Raw genomic sequence first — 20069 nt, forward strand, 5'->3', positions numbered from 1 at the left:
CCCCTTGTATTAAAAGCTGCTTTACTCCCCAGTGAAAATGGTTTGATAATCATAATATTTTACTCAGTGGACAGTTGTTTAAGAGCAGAAAATAATCAGCTAAATTGGTAGGCTCGCCTCTGGAGGGGCCCAGCACTAAAAGGACAAAAGGCGCTGCAGATCAAGACAGCTGGCAGAGCTGATGATCGGGCCAGAGCCAGGAGCGGGAGCCACGCTGCTTGAGGATGGGGGGCCTGGCAAACCGGCTGGCTGGAAGGTGGGCGCAGGCTGAGCCGTTGCAGGATGCTGCGCTCGGAGCCAACAGGAGCTGGCAGAGCCTGAGCGGGGCACCGGGCGGGTGAGGGCACCAAGAGAAGGACGCTCGGTGCAAGTGGAGGGGTGCAGGACTGGGGTGCAGCAGCAGCAAGGGACACACAACAGGGCAAATATCGTAAGCCGAGATGAGGAAACATCAGAACACTTGCTTCTGTAACACAGGAACCCTTCTTAGCTACCGCTCTGTCTGAAATAATAAAGGCATGCCAAATTCAGGTTTGGATTAAGAGCCCTTTGAGGATGTTTGGAGCTGAGATTTTCAGTGTCTCTTTTCTTAAACAGAGGAACCATTTGCCTTCAGATTGTGAGTGGCCATGGGATGAAGAGGTCTTAAGACACATGTTTGTCAGCAGCCCCCTTTTCTCCCTGTTTTCTTCTAGGTCAGTTGCTTTACCAGATGGTCGTGCAGCATCTCGGAGAGCTCTTTGGGGCTGGGAGCCAAGGCTGTGCAAAGAAGCACATCCATGTAGGCTGTCCAGCACCTGATCACAGACGATGTTTTGCTTTCAACTTATGGTGATAGCTCATTCGCTAGCCTGAAGTATACTGTGTGCTGCTACACCTTCCCATTCCCAAGTACAGCAATGTGTTCATTGCCAACACTTTCTACATGGAATTGGCATTTTGCAGGTCTCCCAGTAAAGCGCAAGGGCTAAAGTGCCACATCACCTTCTTGCGTTTTTCACTGCAGGAGCAGCAATTTCATTTTCTCAGTTCAGCCAACCCTTTTCTTTCCTCTTAGTCTTAATGTCTCAGAGCTGCAGGCATTCAAAGAATGTGCTGTTCAGTAAACTAAATTTTTTCTTGTTCTTTATTCACAAGGACATTTCAGTTGTTTGCCTCTTTGTGCCAAAGCTACACAGGACAGGACAACACTCGTATTTTCCCTCCCACAGTGGGGTGTTTTGGACGGTTGTGTTTGGTTGAGTCCCTAGGAATGCGGGACGCGTGGGACCTCTCATGGGCTCCTGGTGCCAGCGTGCTGAGATAAGGCAGCTGGGCTACAACCTGCTGCAGGTTCGTGAGAACCCAGAGCCCCTGAGGCGGCAGGGCTGACCCCGGGTGGGTGCCAGGACAATACCTGGCCTGGGAGATTCAGAGCACACCGGGGGCACCTGTATCGGCTCCTGTAAGGTGGGTGTGCAAACAAAAACGTCCCCTCTCCAGGATGAGCCCGTAACAGCCAACATAGCTCCAGCTCCCACCGAAACACTACGCACTCCAGCAGTACCCCGTTTCCCTCTGCTTTTGTTCTTAGCTATATGGTCAAGCAGTCAGAAACAGCTTGCTTGGCCTTTGGATAGTCATCAGAAGCCCACTGCACAAGAAGGGAACTGGGTTCACCTTCCACATTGCCCTATCCTCTCTTGGCACAGACTCAGTCTCTGAGAGGACCACAGCCAGGCCTGGAGGTCTACCTTCACCTCATACTCTTGTTTCTGTGAACTAAAACAGATGAGTTGAGAATACCCATCAGCATAACAATCCTCTGAAATAAAATTAACCCAAGGAGCTAAAATTGCAGCCTAACTGCAAAAGCTCCAGCTTGATTTCATCAACTCGCCTTTGAATTGCAATTACATTGTGAACTGATCAGTTCAAGCCTAAATCCGCCACGTCTTCTTCTGATTAAACACTCGTTGTCTAAACATCCATCTTATTCTGAATACTTCTACTTATCAATTTAATCAATTCGGCCATTATTCACCTATCTGCTTTAGCCTGCATTTTGCCATCATCAATTTTTCAGGTGATGCAAATTGGCAAAAGACCTTGTTCACTACAGCTGCAAAGCAAAAAAAAAAAAATCTTAGCCAGAACGTCTTCATACTCCTATGTTTCCCAGTTTTAAAAAGAACATTTAAGTTGCCTGATATTCACAGGGGATTGCCTTGAAACTTTGCGTACATTCCTTCTACGCTGGCCCCAAGGAGCAAGGCTGCATTCAGGAGAATACAGTATTTTACGCTGGTTTGAAAAATTCATTGCCTAACCTTGTATAAGTGGTCCACAACGTTTCCCCTGAGATGAAAATATTTTGTTAGTGGAGTATTTTGAAGTACTGCCTTTGAATGCCAATTTAAAGAAAATACAAGAACAAGAATTCCTTTCATTTGTTGTTGGTTTTACTACATGCCTTTGATAAAAATGATTATGAGAAGGATATCTTTTAATTGTGTCCCTGGCAATATTTGCCAAACGATCCCGTCTTCCTTTTTTAGCCTTTAGGAAGTAACATTTTCACTTTTTTTCAGAAGGTTATGCAGCATTATCATTGCTTGTAGCAGTTTTTCTCAAATTCTGTGTTTTCCTAAAGGCATTTTCTGTGTACAGTTTATCTGTAAAATTTCTCTGATAAATCTGGTGCCCTCAGGAGGGAAGGATTAAGCTCACTGCACTGTCTGCTGTCCTATCATTATTCTAAGGTATTGTCTGGTGGACGAGTTTCTAGCTGTGTTGGAGGGAGCTTCTTTGGGGTTTGACGGGGGGAGGGGAGGATATAATTAGCTATAAATAAATAAACGATAAAAAAGTGTATCAACCAGGATTTTGATATGATATCAGCCATTCTATAAATATGACAGACTTTGGTGATAGGAAGTAGAGAGCGCCAAACTGAACTTTACAGCACTCTTTCATCTTCACTTTCTCTGAGACATGGCTCCAGCTCACTGTGCCTTGCAGACTTGTAAATTTTGGAACATTTGTTCCCAGAGGAGCATTAGCTTGTTAGAACTGATACATTCAAAGAAAATATCATTTACCCAGCTTGAAGAGATATCCTCAAAGTCACTTCCAACTGTGCCTCTCCTTTTTCTCACACGTGAGCAGTGACAATGTGATAGTAGAATATCACAGTGAAACTGAGAGTTTTATTAGCAGTACTTCTATAAAAATCAAAAACAAACCTGTGCGTCTTCATATGTGTATCTCCCTGGGTCTTTGACATTCTGGCTTGTTTTCTCATAGCTGTGGGAATCCAGGTTGATAGCACTTTGGGCTCCAGGAGCTAGAAACTCTTGCCAGATTTCCTCCACCCCGGTGGTTACGTCCTGTAGAGGTTGTTTCTTGAGATCTTGGACAGCCAACCAAAACCTATACTAGGCAAAAATTAAACAGGGAGAAAAGAGAAAAAGAGAGAAACCTAGATAAGACTTTGTGGATAAACCCAGGCAGAGTCCCAAAGCACAGACGTATAGCTTAAGTCCACATCTAGCTGAATTCACAGAAGACTCTCCCTTTAGCACGATTTCAGGGGAAGGTGTATATACTTTACACCAAACCCTTACACTGTGGCTAAGGTCACAACAGCGACTTCAAGAAGTGGTATGTTCTTACTCAAAATACAATAAGTTCATAAACACTGAGAAGGTAATATATTTGATGGCTAAAGGCATAATCCAAATCTCAATCTGTGAAACCAAAGGCTACGGAATATTTTTGCAAGAGTGACGTGCACTGTCTTTTACTTTAGGAAAAAAAAAAAAAAGGGGTATTTTGTCGCCGGTGCTGGTTTTATTTATTGCTATCAGAAATACACCTCTTCAAGTGATTAACTCAGAAGATGCATGGCCTCCAGTAGCCTTTTGTTTTGGTCAACTCTACCTTCTAGCAAGAAGATATCACCTGAGGCTTCTGCCCTGGGTACCCAGGTCCTGCAACCCGGCTGAATGGGTACAATACTGCTCTATACAGAGTGCCGAGGGCTACAGGGCAAATGGGTACAGAGGGGACCTTTGCATCTCTCACACACTCGCCTCTACTCGGCAGACTGTGTGGTGGGGACAGGGTTTATCTGGGCCACTGCTTGTTCAGGGCACCTGCAAGAGCTGCACAACTTCAAAAATCCCATGTTCCCCCTTATCATCACGGGAGACTACTAAATAAACCAGTTAAACTTTAACTGAAAGCCTGATTTCCTGCTCCGAATGATTCAATGGTGCCAGCCTGCTGCCACTAACGCAAACGTTCTCCCTTGGTAGAAGGAGGAAGATGCAGTCTCTCCCAAACCAAAACCCTGCTGGCAGCTAGGGTGGGTGGAGGACCCAGCAGCCTGGTGACTCCCCTGGTGTTTTTGACCCTTGCTTCCTTACCAGCTGGAGGCAGTACCTAACCACCCCAGAAACACTGGGGTTATCGCATTCAAGCGAGGCCGCTAACCCATTTAGCCTGGTCCCCTACCTACAATAGAGGGAAATGGCCAATTTGGGAGAAAAAGATACCTGCACTGTGTGCAAGGCCAGCCTAAATCCTCCTCACTTGCCTCGGTCCCTGCCCTGCCAGGCAGGTGTGCGGGGTGGGGATGCTCCCTGCACCCATGCCTCCAACATCAGTGGGCCTTGTTTGCAGGTACGCATGTTTTGTCTCTTGCTCCACTGTTGCTAAGCCAGCCCCATATTGCACTCTCCCCTGTTGCTGCAGTCCCTCTCTCTCTCTCTCTCCCAAATAAAGTGCTTAATCCAACTGTGAAGACTGTGAGAGACAGCAGAAGGCTGCGTCGCTGTGCTGGGGGCTGGGACCCCATCTAGGCAGGACGCGCTCCCTGATTGCTACCCATAACTTGCAGAGCGATGACTGCCTGCCCTTGGCAGTGCTGCTCCAGCGTTTGCAGGACCTGCTGCACCCACGGGGACCAGTGCCGCAGCCCTGACGCACCCAAGCCCCTCGATCGTAGTCCTTCATACTGTTTTCCCTGCTTGCTGGCAGGCTGCCAGTAAAACGGACGGGGCACGCTCAGACACGACACCAGTACCTGTGGAATCACACATTGGTGGTGCTCACACAGTGACGTTTGGTGTTATAAACCAAAACAGAGTATCTGGGGTTGGCAGAGGGGGGTGTGTGGTTGGCCCTTTTCCATCCTCAAGATGTTAAATGTGCCTGACGTCTTGCCTTGTTATTTGAACCACAAGTGACACCCCCACTTCTCACATACAGGCGGTGAGTAAAGGGTGGCACTGATCTGATGCCATACGTGGCCTTCTCTACTTTGAAAATATTTTACCATTCAATTTCAGATGGGATGAGAACACGTGAACGCAGAAAAGGCACAAAGAGAAAAGATGCTAATCATTCCAGAGTAGCTGGGACACTTCAGACAAACACTTGGCTGGAGAGAACGTTTTCTGCTGGCTTATCTTCTGTCCCTGGAGACGGGGAGGCGGGCTGGGAAAGCATGCTCGTGAGAGAATCGGGCGCGCTGTGAAGTGACAACTTGCCAGAACAGGAACGCCATCCATTTTAATAACCGTTTGGCTCAATCTGAAAACCAACCAACCAGACCAACCTGACACTAACAAGAACAAGCTCTTTTTACTGCAAGCAATTGTGAATTCATGCCCAAGGCTGGATGTCCTCTTCAAGGCAAAGGGGAGTTTTGTCTTGGTAGAAATTTCAAAGCTATTCGCTATAGCTGGTATCTGAAAATCGAGGAACATCAAAGAGGGGTACCCAGCTCCACAGCCTCAACTCCAAGGCAAATTCTCTGCCATGAGGAATCATCCTGAAGCCAATGCATAAGCAGGACTTCCTACGGGATTTATACAGCATTTACGAGAGAAGCAGGTATTTCTGCCCAGGAAAGGAGCACACACACGAGAGCTGCGCTGGAATTTGTGCTCAAGTATAAAGAGCAAGTGCATTCTCTGAGTCAATCCTGTGACTTCTGACAGGCAAGCCCAGCGCCACGCTCACAAGGAGCATTGCCCCCCATTTCTCCAGGAGGTGGAGGGGCAGATCTCCGGTGGACCCCTCTTGCACAGGGCAGGGGAGGAGGGAGATGCCTTCGTGTGTCCTCTCCGCAGGTGCCCTGCGAGCAGAGCAGGACTGGCATAGGGACCGTCTGCACCAAGGGAACTGCGGCATTGATCACAGGTTCTTTGCCCTGTACAAAACAGCGTGTAAGGTCTGGAGAGAGCTGGTAATACGGTGTCCTAAACTGTTGTCAGAGGCATAAACCATTCCAGCCTCATCCACCATGTAATTAAGCTGCTGTCACTCACAGGAGATATCCCGCAATGGCGCTTTATCCTGTGCAGCCCCCTCCAGGCACAGAGAGCTCGAGCCCCTCTGCACGCCCGCTCTGCCTCCCCGCAGGGCACTGCGGAGGTGCTCGGAGGGCACGGCGGGCTGCCGTTCGCAGATGCCCCTCGGGGAAAAGACTGCTAGGGAAGGACAAGGGGTTGCTTCTGAGGCATGCTGTAAAAGAAAAATTAATTTTAGAACCTGATCAAAAGGGAAAATATGGATGACTGCAGAGACTACCAACACAAGGACTTTGTTGTGTCCCCCCATCTTGGAGGAGGACATGGTATCTATCCCTGGCTTGACAGCGAAATCACCAAGTGACTACGTTTGAAATAGGAGCACGCTCTTCTCTTCTTGCCTTGGCACCTCCACGTAAATACCGGGGTGCACCTCCCATCTCTCACCCTTCACAATCTGGTTCTCACTGCCTCTCACCAAGACAACAAGCATCGTTTTAACCTCACGTTTGGGAGGGAAAACGGATGAAGGCAACAGGTATAGATCAACACACGGTTCGGACAGGGGAAATCTTTCCATCGCTGCGGTGTTGTGTCGCCTACCGGCCAGACCCTCGGCGCGGTGAGCTTCGCACGGCTGAGCCCTGCAGAACGCCGTCCTCCGCGGGGCACCTCGGGGACAGACGGCCGCGGCGGGGCTGTGTGCCCAGGGCACGGCGGAGCGCCGGCCCCTCACCGAGGAAGCCGCAGCGCCGGTGCGGGAGAGGGCAAGCTTCCCCCCGCCGTTCCAGCCGCCAGCCCCTCTCGGCGCTGCCCCCGCGTTCCCCGGGGCAGGGAGCTCACTCGGCGAGTGAATGCCGCGGCGCGGGGCAGGGCGCAAGCCGCCGGCTCGCTGCTGGCTGGCGGAGCTCGGCAGCGGGGCGCGGGCAGCCCCTCGGCCCCCGCCCCGGCGGCCGCAGCCAGCCCCGCGCGGCGCTGCCGTGCCGCCTGCCGGCCAAGGGGGGACCGGCCCGGCCCCGGCCCCACGGCAGGCCCCGGCCCGGGCCAGGCCCAGGCCCCGGGGTGACCTCCGCAGGGACAGCGAGGGACAAGCGCTGCACGCACAACATTGCGCCTGCCCTGGGGGGGGGGGCTGGAAGCGTCCTGAGTAACCGCTTTCTGTTCAGAAAACAAGGGGCTTGGGTAGGTTTTGCTTAATGTATCTGCTGCTCTCCTCGATGCCCAAACGTTTCCCTGGCGGATAGAAAACTTAAAAAAAAAATTGGCAGCGTTTCAGCCATTAGGGGTCAGAGAAGATACAAAAGCTATCTGCAGTTACAGTTCTTCTCCGGATAACTCGATTTTCAACACGTGTTCACAATAACACACAAAATGCCTGCGTTTGTGCATGGCGAGCTCCACAGCGTGTTCCTGTCAAGCACCACGCGTTCTCTGTTTAGGTGTCTGCAAACAGGCGTGCAGCCTCCTTCCCCTTCGGGTGAAATTCCCGTGTCCCATATTCCCACTTTGTTGTTTCCCTTTCCAGCTGATGCTCTTTGAAGTTGGGGGGGGGGGGAAATATATATATATCAATCCACCAGTTAGACGAACATCTCAGCAATCTCGAGATGTCTCAGGAGGTTTCCAGGTCATAAAAAATGTATAACAACTCTCTGTTGGCCTTTTTTTTTTTTTTTTTTTTAATTGAAGCTTGGCATTTTGTCTGCTATATTTTGGGTACTTCAAAAATCAACAGAGCCAAAACAAATTGTAGATGAAAGATAGCAACAGAGAGGAGAAAGAAGAGAGCAAGAAAAAGAGTTAAAATAAAAACAGAGAGAAAAATACCCAACTGACTGGCTTTCCTGCTCTCACATAAATAATGGACAGCCAGTAAATAAATAAGCTACAGGGCTCAGCCAAGCCCAGGAGACTGGTGGACATGATCCTGCAAGTTTATTAGAACACAGAAACACAGCTGGAAGGAGACCCGGGAGGTCACCAAGTCTAGACTGCTGCTATCTCTGGCAGTGCCTCACTCGAGACCCCCACTGGGACCAATTTTTCTCAGCTAGGAAGATATGGAAATGCCCCACCACAATCAAACCTGTGATTTGGGACTTACACCACTGGGTATAAGAGCAGAATTTGGTCTCCTTGCTATAGCACTGAATTACATTCATTTCAAGGCATTCTCAATTGCACACTTCATGAAATCTCTTTTCTAGCACTACCAAGAATTTCTAGGGTTTAAAGCATTCACTTTCTCAGATATGCCTTAAGGAAAAGCCAGTGGCCTACAGGACTCCTGCCAGCACTAAGGAAGATCATACTGACATTCCCAAGGGAGACTACATCGCTGCTGCAACAGTCGCCACATCGCTGGATAATTACTGGGAGGAGAGTCCTTGAAAAGATACCCATGAATGTAATTCTTCTAGCAAGGCTGTACCCTCAGAAAGTTCCTTACAGCTTCCCAGGGTTTGGGTGGGATGCATCTCACTTAACTGTAGATGTCTACCGTGTAGACACTGTCATTTGGATCTGTCTCTCCAGGCTTACAGATGGTAGAGAGGGACGGGTGCTTTGCAGTGTAATTTAGGTGCTTCTAGTTTTGTTTCCACTTCAAGCCGGAAGAAATCTTTCCTGGGTGATTCACTGACTCCTCTTCAGCCTCTCTTCTCCCACTTTAAAGGGAGCCTGGATGATACGGAAAAAAGTACGTGCTTCCAATCTGCCAACTTAGATGAGACAGATCCCAAACTTACTGTTGGCTATAACTTAAATTTTGCCAGCACGTTTAAGCACCCAGCAGTTGCTTTCCTTTCTGCCACACTCCTAATGAGAATTCAGGAGCTTTCTCTGCCACACCTGAACCCTAGAGAGCCACCTTCTGTTCTCTAGCATCACTGCTAACAATACATCCTATTCCAGTTTTCTTCATTAATGCTTCTACCTTTATGTCCTGTTGTTATTTAAAGCTCTAAGCAAACTTGCCAATACTGATCCAATATTAGATAATAACGACACCACATAAGCCAATACCACGATAATGATACTATAAGAATGATAGCAATACTCCCATAATAACTAATAATGAAACAATTGTCTTCCAAAAAAGGATGCAGGATTTAACCTCTCTATCCCAGCCCACTGCTTCACAGCCTCCCCCTTCACTACAAGCCGTCTCAAAACCAGAGAGAACACACATCAGCAGGAGGAGCAGCTTTGATTGACCAAGGAAGGTACATGCTTGCCTTTGTGTAATGAAACTTTCTTCATTTCTTTGAGTAGGATGAATGTGGGGGCACCATCTAGTCATAAAACCTGCTGGATTTTATTAGTGCAACCCCAGGTATATTTCAGAAAACCCATCTGAGGAGTATTTCAATACAGTATATCAATTTTTCACTTAATCACTACAATACAATTGCAAATAAGCACCACTGTATGTAAGTGCAGTAAGCATATACAAGTTCAGTACCTGTTCAGCAATAAAATAGCAAGCTCATTTCTGTAATTTACTAAAACTCCCTTGTTTATCTTACAAGTAACTTTCAGGATTTAAAAAATAACAATACTAAAAGTGCATTGATTTTTCACTGGTTTGGCTGCTAGCATGCTTTTGGTATTTCTCCTTGATCAGGAAAATATGATAAAAGCGATGGTCAGTTCCAATATAATTTAAAGCCGCTTCTGGGGAACTTCCCTTGCAGATCTCACAGGCTAGCAGACTGCACTGAAGTCATGATTGTTCACGTGCTTTACTAGTGTATTTGATTTTCTAAATGAGAAAAAAGAACAAAACTAAAATTGCTATGCAACCAAGTGTAACCTGAGAGCAACATCAAACTGCTCACCACCAGCAAAGGCACAAAACCCAACTGACTGCACGTTCAGTTGACAGCAGATTTCCTCCTCCCTGGAGCAGACACGAATCCGCCAGTGAAACTACAAAATCCGTCGCTGTCTCTGCCAACAATTCCTGGGCCTACTGAAACAGGACTGCCCCCAAAGAAAGCTCGTGAACTGGTCCCTGCACCCATCCGTGCGCCGAGATGGCATCAGAGCACCACAACATAACCTTTGTGGCCTAAGTCAGACTGAAAAAAGCGTTTTTTTCTGGACGTTGCCATATCCAGGGCAGTCAAATGACATTACTGATGGATCCTTCTGTGTCTCCAGGACAAATCAGGGAAAGGAGCAGGTGAGGACCGTTGCAAGCGTCCATGAAGTGCCTCTGATCTGCTGTATCTCAGTTAAGAAGCAAGGTCAAGGATTCCATGCACAAGAGTACAGGAGCACACTGACACCCTGGCACTGACTCAAACCCTTGCCTTCAGCACAGGCTGGTGCCTGCAGCCTGCCCTGCTGCCAACCACGAGCCATCTGCCCTGCTGCTGACCACTGCCTCCCTGCTTCTGCACAAACAGATGAATGCAGCAGGAAGTTTGGCTGGCTGTCACGTGCAGGCAACCACGTGTCTGAACCACAGCCTCAGCGACTGAGCATCAACCTCTACCTGTTCAGGCTGCCTCTCCAGCTGGCACGAGCCCTCTCCCATTTTCTTTGGGCTTTGCAGCACCAGGCAATGAAGCTTTTAAATGCCTGCAATCCTGAACACTAATCCCAAGGCCCCAGCCCTGTTTCAAGCATAATCCTGGGAACCCCAGTTTCTCAGAGCTCACTGTAGCATATTTGCTTCTGTTGTTATGGGACCTGTTGTGGTTTGGTTGTATCTGCAGAGACTGTATCTTGGAGCAGTGTGCTAGGGCCAGAGATTGGGTTTAGAACAGACAAGTCACAGACAAGGCCAGAGGGGCTGGAACTTCTAGGAGAGGTTTTGTCTTCATCTAGCGTTGGTTCACAAAAAAATGGCAACTTATTACTGCTGCCTATTTCTGCTGTAATTGAAGTAGCAGAATAGTGCACAATAGATTTATAGACTCAATCTCTTATAGGATCATCTAGGTGTCTACATAATGTTTCATAATAAAAGTTTTGTCTTTGTCACAAGATGAGAAGCCAGGTACTCAGAATGCCCACACAAAGAGAGTGCTGCTAAGGCGAGAGTCAAGCTCTTGAATAGTTAGGAGATGCCAGAATTAGAAGTAGCAGTTGCAAATCTGACCTGGTGAGTGCCAGTACTGCAACAGTTTTTAGCCACATCATCACCATGCCATCTTTCCCTCACATGACTCCTGCCACAAATATACATGTAAATCCTGTTTATTGTTAGGGGGCTTAATAGCGATATGCCATGTCTCGTCACATTATTACAACTTTGCAAGCCTTTACATATGATACTTGACAACACCGGCTCTGCTAAATGCCGTTCCTGAGATTACTTGCATGGTTCTAGAATAGGTATCTGTAGCAGTGCTATGGGCCAAAGCCTGACAAGCCTCAACTTTATTCAAATAGGTGTTTTTAGCAGTGCAGGACAGACCAAGCATTGCATTTCACCTACGCAAAAGAGTAGGATTAGCCCCATTCATTTAGTTCAAGCCAAAAAAGGTTTCACCTGAGGTTTTCCGAGCTGAATTCTGATTCCAGGAAACGAAGAAACTGGTCTCGGCCTACTGGGTCCTTCAGCACCTCGTCCATGGAGAAACCCCATCTTTTCACGCGCTGCTGACTAGGTTCTTTGCTGTTTGCAGAAAGAAGGGAAAAAAACAGATGGAATGTGCATTTCTGCCTGCTGTCTGAGCAGCTGCTGCTGTTTCTGCTAAGTAGCAAAGGGAGGAAGATTATCAGACATGGAGATGGTGTTTTTTTTCTCAAGATTTTGCAGAAATCCAAGTTCACAAATAACATACAAAAAGAAGCTACAAAGACCAGGGTCATCAATAGAGCAGCTGTACTATCTGGGTGCTACGTACAGGACAAAATGAGAAAGACAGTGAATGGCAGGATTTTCAGGTATTTCTGGTAGGTATCATGTAAAGAACAGTATACCATATGTGAACAATCATTCATTATGCACTTCTTATATATCTCCCCAAATGTACCTCGGGAATTTCTTATATGTCAAGACGGAAATTTGAAAGCACTGTTCCCTGGGCCGCTGGTGGGCTCCACAGCATCTCCTTGTGTCCCATAGGGTGCTGGCTGGTCACTTGGAACAGGCTTCAGACTTTCAGTTCCACATTTGCATTAAAAGAGCAGTTTCACTAAGAAGCAGTGCAGACAAGATTTCTAAAAATGATCATGGTTTTTGGTCTTTTATTTTTCAGTGCCTCTGATTTTTGGATGCCTAAGTCTTGGCAGACTAAAAAGCATCTTCCTTCTCCCCTCCATGATAATCAGACTCTTATTTTGTGTCTCAGCTGGGACGCTGAGATGCAAAGGCACTGAAAATCACTAACAACCTTTTTCTCCTAAATTATTTCTTAACACAACCCCACTTACGTAAGCTGCTGTTTGAATTGCCAGACATGCTGCAGAGATGCCTACGGGGAGAGGCAGTGCCTAGGAGTCACAACGAGGATCCTACAAGACAGCCAGCATTACAGCGTAATCTGGGCTCACAAAGTGAAAGCTTCTGGTGTGATGGCGTCATACTACGAGACAACCATTAAAATACAGCTCAGCTGCTCACATCTTTGACAGCAGAGCCATTGTTAACAGTACATATCTATTAAACTACACGTCTTGTCATGTCCACAGTGATTCCTAATCCTGGAGCCTTAGGGGACAGTGGCGATCTGTGCCGAAGACAAACAAGCCAAAGGGGTAAATAAAATGCCCGCTTTGATTTCCTCTTGTTGTAAAGACTAAGCAAAATGGACAGGCACATCCTCTCTCGAGGCGCAGAGCACTCAGGACGGCTCGTCCTGCGCCGACCCAGGAGCCAGCAGCGCTGCAGCCAAGGGCGCAGAGGCCAGCCCACCTGTTACGTGAGCCAGCCTGGGCACGGGGACGCGAGAGCCGCGTTCGTGCAGAGCTATGCACGAGCTGAGCTCGGGGAATTTCCTGCTGAACCCAGAGATCTGTAGCTGCTCTTCTTGCCACACACAATGTTCTAGCATGAACGAAAAGGCCAAAGTGCTGTCTGAAAGTACAGGCTTTCTGTGGCATTTCCCGAGTCCTGAGTGCTGTGAAGGATGGACTGCAGTGGCACAAGGCTATCTGTACTCAGCACCTGGCCTTACCACCAGAAGCGAAAGACTGTTTTCCTGAGCAAGGGCTCTGCTCTCCTAACTGAGGAAACAGCTTTGCAGGCAAGACGAGGGCTACTGCAGCTCTCGGGAATCATTTAATTATTCATGCAAGTTGCAACTAGATGCAGATGCAGTGAGTTCTCTTACAATAGAGAATAAAATGGAAATACAGAGCTGTTTGTTCTTCCATCTCCCAACAATACAACTTTTTCTATTTCATTGGCAGGAGAATCACCTTCTTTAACTCTGAAATCATAGCAGAAGCCAAGCATATATTTTAAATTTTTACAAGGGCCATGACAGCAGGCTAACTGCACTCTTCAGGGACACAGACATCTTTTCTGGGATTTGCAGCTACCTCAATAGATGCAGAAATAAAGGAAGCCTGGATAACCTTGTGGGTGGGGGTTCCTCCAGACAAGTATTTTGCAGGGGCTGTATCTAGTTCTAGCCCTGCTAGGGAGGATGGAGAAACGAGAGAAACTGACTGAAAAGAAAATTCAAAATATTGAAATTATGTGAAGAGGGGCAGAGATTAGGGAACTAATGGATTTCTGTGACTACCAGAGAAGCAGGTGAAAACATCTTTCACATCCCAGACCACATGGGTTTTAAACAGCGAAATAACTAGTCCTTTTCCTGGAACACTGATTCATTATAAATTGGCTTTCTTAGGCTGATAGTATCTTAAACTTTACATTATTATTCAAGAAAATATAGGATTAGAACCGCCATTCTCATTTCAAAGATTTGCTAAAGCGAATTCCCAGCTCAGATTTGGTGCTGAACAGCAGCTAAACACTAGGAGAAGCTGCTGAGCACTTACAGCAGCTGGCCACAGGATGTGAGTTAGTAGTGAATGCGACACGTGGCATAGCGATTTCATTCAAAGCTGCTGCGATCGCTGCTAGGCAGGCAGGACAATTCTAGCCCCACTATGAAGGCTGTGCATAGCCTGTGATGGCAAGAGATGTAGACACTGGCCAGGCTTCCCTTGCACCAGCATCACATGGACAGAAGACAATCTGAATTGCAGCGCTGTGATTTTATTTCTTTTGAGAAACTGAGGTGCAAGGCATTGGAGGTCCTACAGTCATTCCTCCTCCTTTTCAGCTATTAGATACCATAACAGACACAAGCCAGCTTGTTCACTAATAGGTGAGGCCCAAACTCACTTTGTCAATATGTTATAACCTTGACCTGCCAAGTCTCACACATTTTATGTGAGCTACACTCCTCTGGCTCCTGTGCCAATTCCACCTCCACACAGTGCGAATGGCCACTGCCCTGTAACCCATCCTATTCTGCCAGCAGCACCTTTTATGGGATCCCAGGACAGAAGCATGGCTGGAGCACTGCAGCTGGGGGAGGACCAGAGAGCAGGCTCTCAAGGGTCAGAGATGTGCTGGAACAAGTATCTCTTAGCAGTATCCTCTATCTGTGGACCCTTAGACCTAAGTCTGTGCATGCTCTTGACATGCATGAGAACATCCGTCACCTGACTTACACAGTACCACACATCAAGTCTTATGGAAATGGAAGGGCTGAATAATTCACAGAAGAAGTAATAAAGCATAAGCTCCTGTTTAAACTTCACTTATGTACTTGTATTTTGTAAAGATAAAGACATCCAACTTCCTATCCAAACAGGGAAGCGGGAAGAGCGCACAAACAAAACAGCAAGACAACTCTAACACTACTTAACACTGCCAATTCTTACCTCATTTCAATGTCCCACAATGTTGCATCATCACTTATCCAGGGATTGGAAGGCTCAGCAGGAGTTATAAAAGGGTCATATTCCACATACTGCTCTGTGTATGCTATTAAACTGACAGATATAAATAAGGGAAAAAAAAAAAAAAGAAAGAATGAATAAGGGCCTGACTGCTCAGTCACATGTCAGAAAGGTACAGCTTTTCTTTTTTTTTGTGCGTGCTTCTTTTTACTTCTGTAGGGATCAGTCAGTTTCTCAGCAACCACAGGAGTCTCTTTTCCCAGGGATGGTGCACGCAAGGAGTTCTCTGCAAACACCCACCAGCTCATGGCAGTATTGTCCTCAAGCTCATCTCCATCGAGCTGCCCACAAAAAGCCCGATGAGGCAACAACTGGATTGCTATGGTAGGACTTCCCCCAGAGAGCCACGAGATAACTGTGAAGCATGTGTCCTCTTCTTCATTTGTTGCACATTGCTATTGCCTCTTGCCCTTCTGTTTTTCACAGACTTTTGCACCCACTTAACTTTATGCATTATGAGTAACTCGTCTAAATAGGGTCATGCGCTGTAGCTAAGAATACACTTCAGTCTTTGGAGGATCGCAGTTCCGAGCATCAAAGCTTCAGGCTACAGATCATTTTTTTGTGACACTGGTATACTGTTTAGTCTAATGGCACCATTGTAAAATAATTCAACAGTAGTTTATAATAATTAACTTAGAATGTAGCAAATTATATGCATGTTGGAAAAACACCTGGCCTTTATACTAGCTTGCTCCATGACGAGACAGATAAGACAGCCTCTAAATCCTCACTAAGATGAGATTCAAAGAGGTTCCTGGGAAAAGGACTGCGTCTGCTTGCATAAGCGATTCAGGAGTTCCACTGGGATTAGGGCTCGGGGCACAGTTTTACAAAAGACAGACAGCATGTACGAAATAAATCACAAGAAATTTGTCCTAGTCTATATTGGAAATACTCTAGGCACTTTTTAATTCTTTTGCCTAGGTCTGCCAAGTCATTAACTAAGTTAATTGAGTCTCATCACACTGAACAATTCATCTACTTGCACTGTGACTGTCCACGTTAAACTTCACCTCTAGTCTTCCACACCTCAGAAAAGCAGCAGAATGAAAAGATCCTGTGAAACAAAGGGTCACAAAAGGCAGAAAGTTTCCCTGACCTGCTCTACAGTAATTATTTCTTTTTGTTTGTCCTAGCTCTGATCATGAGGTATTAAAATCACACACTTTTGTAACCACAGCAGGTTCCCATTTCCCCTCAGGGCACTCATGGCTGTCTCATCTCATTTCATTAATTACATTTCAAGACTGCTGTGGGTCAAGGGTTGGAGGATGGAGCAACGTCCAATTTCAGAGAGCAGTACCAATCCCTGAGACATCAACGAGAGAAAGAGCTGGTTAAAAAAAAACACCACAAAAAGGATCAATCAAGAGATATCTACTGTGAAACTTGAATTGTTCCTAATAAAATAATGAGAAGGCATCAGAGGTTCTAGCACAAGTACTAGCAAAAATAAAAGCAGAAAAAACTAAATTAAATGAAACAAGGGGGAATTGCTAAGCACATTTTGCTGATTCAGTATAATGACAGCAGCGGAATCGTTGTGTCATCGTCTAAAGGAGGGTACAGGCGGGGGACTCCTAAGGGAAAGCATTTCTGTCAAAATGCAAACCTGGACTTTTCGCCTTTCACGTGATGCACTGTAATTCTGGTAGAGGAGGTGGTGGGACGAGTTCACTGACGGGTGCAGAGCTTGCCTTGAGAGCCCCACTGTCTCACAGTCAGGGGGACCTGCTGAGCCTTCACAGTAACTCTGAGGAGCTGAGAGGACAGCACAGATTTTCATCTAGGGAGTTGAGATTGCTTCTGGTAGGAAGACACTCAAGTTTTCCCCAGCCATTTCTGTGATGCCGCATGTACTGGGATTGCACCAACACTGCACAACGCAGTCAGGGAAGACAGTAGGTAGAATATATTGATAGGTTTGCTCAATAGTTCTCAAATCTCATTACCAAATCCTAAACCTGACAGTGTGCAGGTCCCAAGTCGGGAGAGAGGATGTGGAAGAAAGGAGGAGAAAACCATTTCCAAGGTGCCTGGAGCAGCTGAGGGATGCCTGCTGCCACAGTTGGTGCAGCTCTACTCCAGGAAGTTGAACAGTGAGGAACGGGAAGCAAATCTGTAGTAGTGGGCATGGGGTATGGGAGCTGGGGATAATCTTTTGAGAGCCTTTCCATTCCTCTTCTGCTGGACAAGGGCTATCCCACAGAACAACATGCATTCATGGAAAATGTATCTGATTGGTCTATCACTATTAAAATAATCTATATCCTATTCCTATTACAGATGAGACAGCAGCTTGTTTACCCCACCACCCCCTGCCTTATTTGCTCCTTGTTGCTTCCCTCATCCTGCCTGAAACTGCCTTTGTGCCGTACTGAAAAAATGGCAGGCGGTGCCGCTGTCAGGCTTGTCTGTCGAAAGGAGTGTGCCCAGAAGTCATCTCCTGCATCCTGATCTGTCACGCTGTCACTTAAACTAGTCCCGAAAGCGGGGCCCAGCCTGAAAAGTGACTTGCTAATAACAGCACCTCCTAACATAGCAGATTTGTTCCTGGCATTTCTATTCAGTGCTTTACATCGGGCTTTCAGGTCACACATGTTTTCATTTCAGGCAATCGTTCCACTCGGGTCATCCACATTCACCCCCGCCCACCTGTCCCCACCTCTGCCAAGGCACTGGGCTCATCAGCCCCTCTACTTCCCTCCCGCCCGCCCTGCGACCCTCCGCACCCAGGCTGCGCTTCCCACCACTCTCCACACCCAGCCCTGGGACCCTCCAGCAAATCTGCCACCCAAAGTCATCACACAACCGAACACTTCTTCACAAGATATAAATGTCACCACCACGATTTTCGTTCTTTATAATTTCAAAATGAAACTTTCAAAACAGGAGAAGAGAACTTTTTGATTGTTCTCATTTTATTTACTTTTCTCCTGGTTATCAATTTGAACGGGTTTTGATAGCGACATTTTCTTTGCCAATTTGGGACCAATTGAAAAAAAAAAAAAGCCCAAAGTCCTTTCAAACCAGGAAAATTTTCCATCCAGTTTTACCAAAAAGTGATAGGGGTTTTTGGGCGTTGATAATGTTACATTTATAATGACAGTAGCTCCTTATGAACTTGAACAACAGGTGTGTTATGTGGACAGGATTCAATGTTCACAAGTGAATGAGTTTTACTGAGCCTATCTTACTTCATAAGTACCTACCTAGAAAAAATTCATGCAAAACAGATCTTCTTGCTTGTAATACCACCCTGGAAATTATTACTGTCTCAGTATATTAATGTAATTGTAAGTAAATTCAGTGCAAAATGACATTTTTTTGGCAAAGCACAAAATGTATCTTCTTAATAAAAAGAACCAGAAAGCCCCAAACTTAACATGAATGTGCTAATTTCAATCGTACAATATAGCGTATGCAGGATTTCAGGGAGCCTCTGAATACTTCTATTTAATTAGATAAATTTTAATTTTAATTGTTAAGCTTTATGAGCCAATAGGAACTTACTTTGGGGGTCTCGCCATTTAATTTGCCTAGTGTAGCACACACATGCTAATTCCAGGTGCAGGCACTGCAAAGAACATTTTGAAGGATAATCTCTTTTTAATTTGCTTAAATAAAAATTCCTCTATTATTTCCCTAAAAGGCACCAGCCCTTATCATGTCCCCTCATGTTCAACACAGTTTTGCTCTAAAAGTGATGTTACTGAAGAACATGCAGATTCCTGCATTTGTCGCAGTGATTCCCTTGCAAATACACATAACTTACGAGTATCTAAGTAAAGGAGCTGTCATTCTTAATTAAATTTGAGCTTGTTCTTTCCTACCAAAACTAAAATTTCTGCAAGCCAAATTGTGCCTTGGTTTGCCTCTATGAGAAATCCACCTCTTAAAACACTACATTGAGTGGTCCAGGTACAAGCCCAGTACTTACCATAGGGTTTCACGCACATGTAGGTGGGAGCAGAAACTGGCCCTACAACCCCAGTATGAACACAGAGATGAACACCACATGCAACAAGATGCAAACGCAGCTCTTTCCCCAGAGCTGTGCCAGAATAGCACGAGATGAGCACTGAGAGTTCATCCACAAAAAGGGTATTTTCAAACTGAAACAGGAATGACTTTGCTAGAAAGAAACCCTAGGGTTGTGAAGGAGTGGGAAACAGGAGCACTGCAAGGGTTCTTTCATTTGTGAAAAATATTTCTTTTGCTTTTACAGTACGACAGCATCCTCATTTTTCACCTAATTTTTCTCAGGAGCAGAAGAGCGAATGCAGAAGTGTCAGCGGTCAGCAGACAGGCAGCACGGCCGGTCAAGAAGAGGGAAGGATTGATGCACAGAAAGCAGACCAGCCTTTGTGCATTCCTGTCCGCTCTCCGTTTCTGGAAATGCCAAACTGGAGATAAGCAAACAGTGGGAATTCATGCAAACGGGGGCACTCACCTTTCTGCTACTTTGGACATCTTTAAACAATGTCTCTCTATCTGCACGTTCAAAAAAGTTATCTGAGGAGAGAGATGACAAGGACATTAGCAATCTGCGAGCTCTACAGCATCCATTGATCATATCCCAACACACTATTGATTTCTCTTTCCAAACAGCTTAAAATTAACTCAGAAGGAAATGGGACCCTTCCCTAGGTATTAGAAGCAGCTTATTAACTGCTTCCAACAGGAGTCTCCGTTTCCCATGGCAAAGCCCCAGGGGAAGCTTCAGAAGACATAATTAAAAGTAGGACAGGCACATACTTGGGGCTGAGGTTCCTAGACTGTTCAGGGTGCAATATGATCCCCTTTTTACACCACACTCCTCTCATT

General features: G+C 46.4%; 1 protein-coding gene across 8 annotated transcripts in view; it reads right to left on the bottom strand.

Moving 5' to 3' along the window:
- Nucleotides 1–20069, bottom strand: part of RGS6 (regulator of G protein signaling 6) — a 303061-nt gene that overhangs the window by 39330 nt on the left and 243662 nt on the right. For all 8 annotated transcript variants that reach the window (XM_075425174.1, XM_075425175.1, XM_075425176.1 and 5 more), the window contains 4 exons: nt 19696–19757; nt 15162–15272; nt 11803–11928; nt 3225–3411 (listed from right to left, as the gene is read on the bottom strand). In XM_075425174.1, coding sequence (XP_075281289.1) covers nt 3225–3411; nt 11803–11928; nt 15162–15272; nt 19696–19757 — 486 coding nt within the window. The remainder of the gene's footprint in view (nt 1–3224; nt 3412–11802; nt 11929–15161; nt 15273–19695; nt 19758–20069) is intronic.

This window comes from Opisthocomus hoazin, chromosome 7 (genome assembly GCF_030867145.1).
Source record: "Opisthocomus hoazin isolate bOpiHoa1 chromosome 7, bOpiHoa1.hap1, whole genome shotgun sequence".
Classification (NCBI taxonomy): domain Eukaryota; kingdom Metazoa; phylum Chordata; class Aves; order Opisthocomiformes; family Opisthocomidae; genus Opisthocomus; species Opisthocomus hoazin.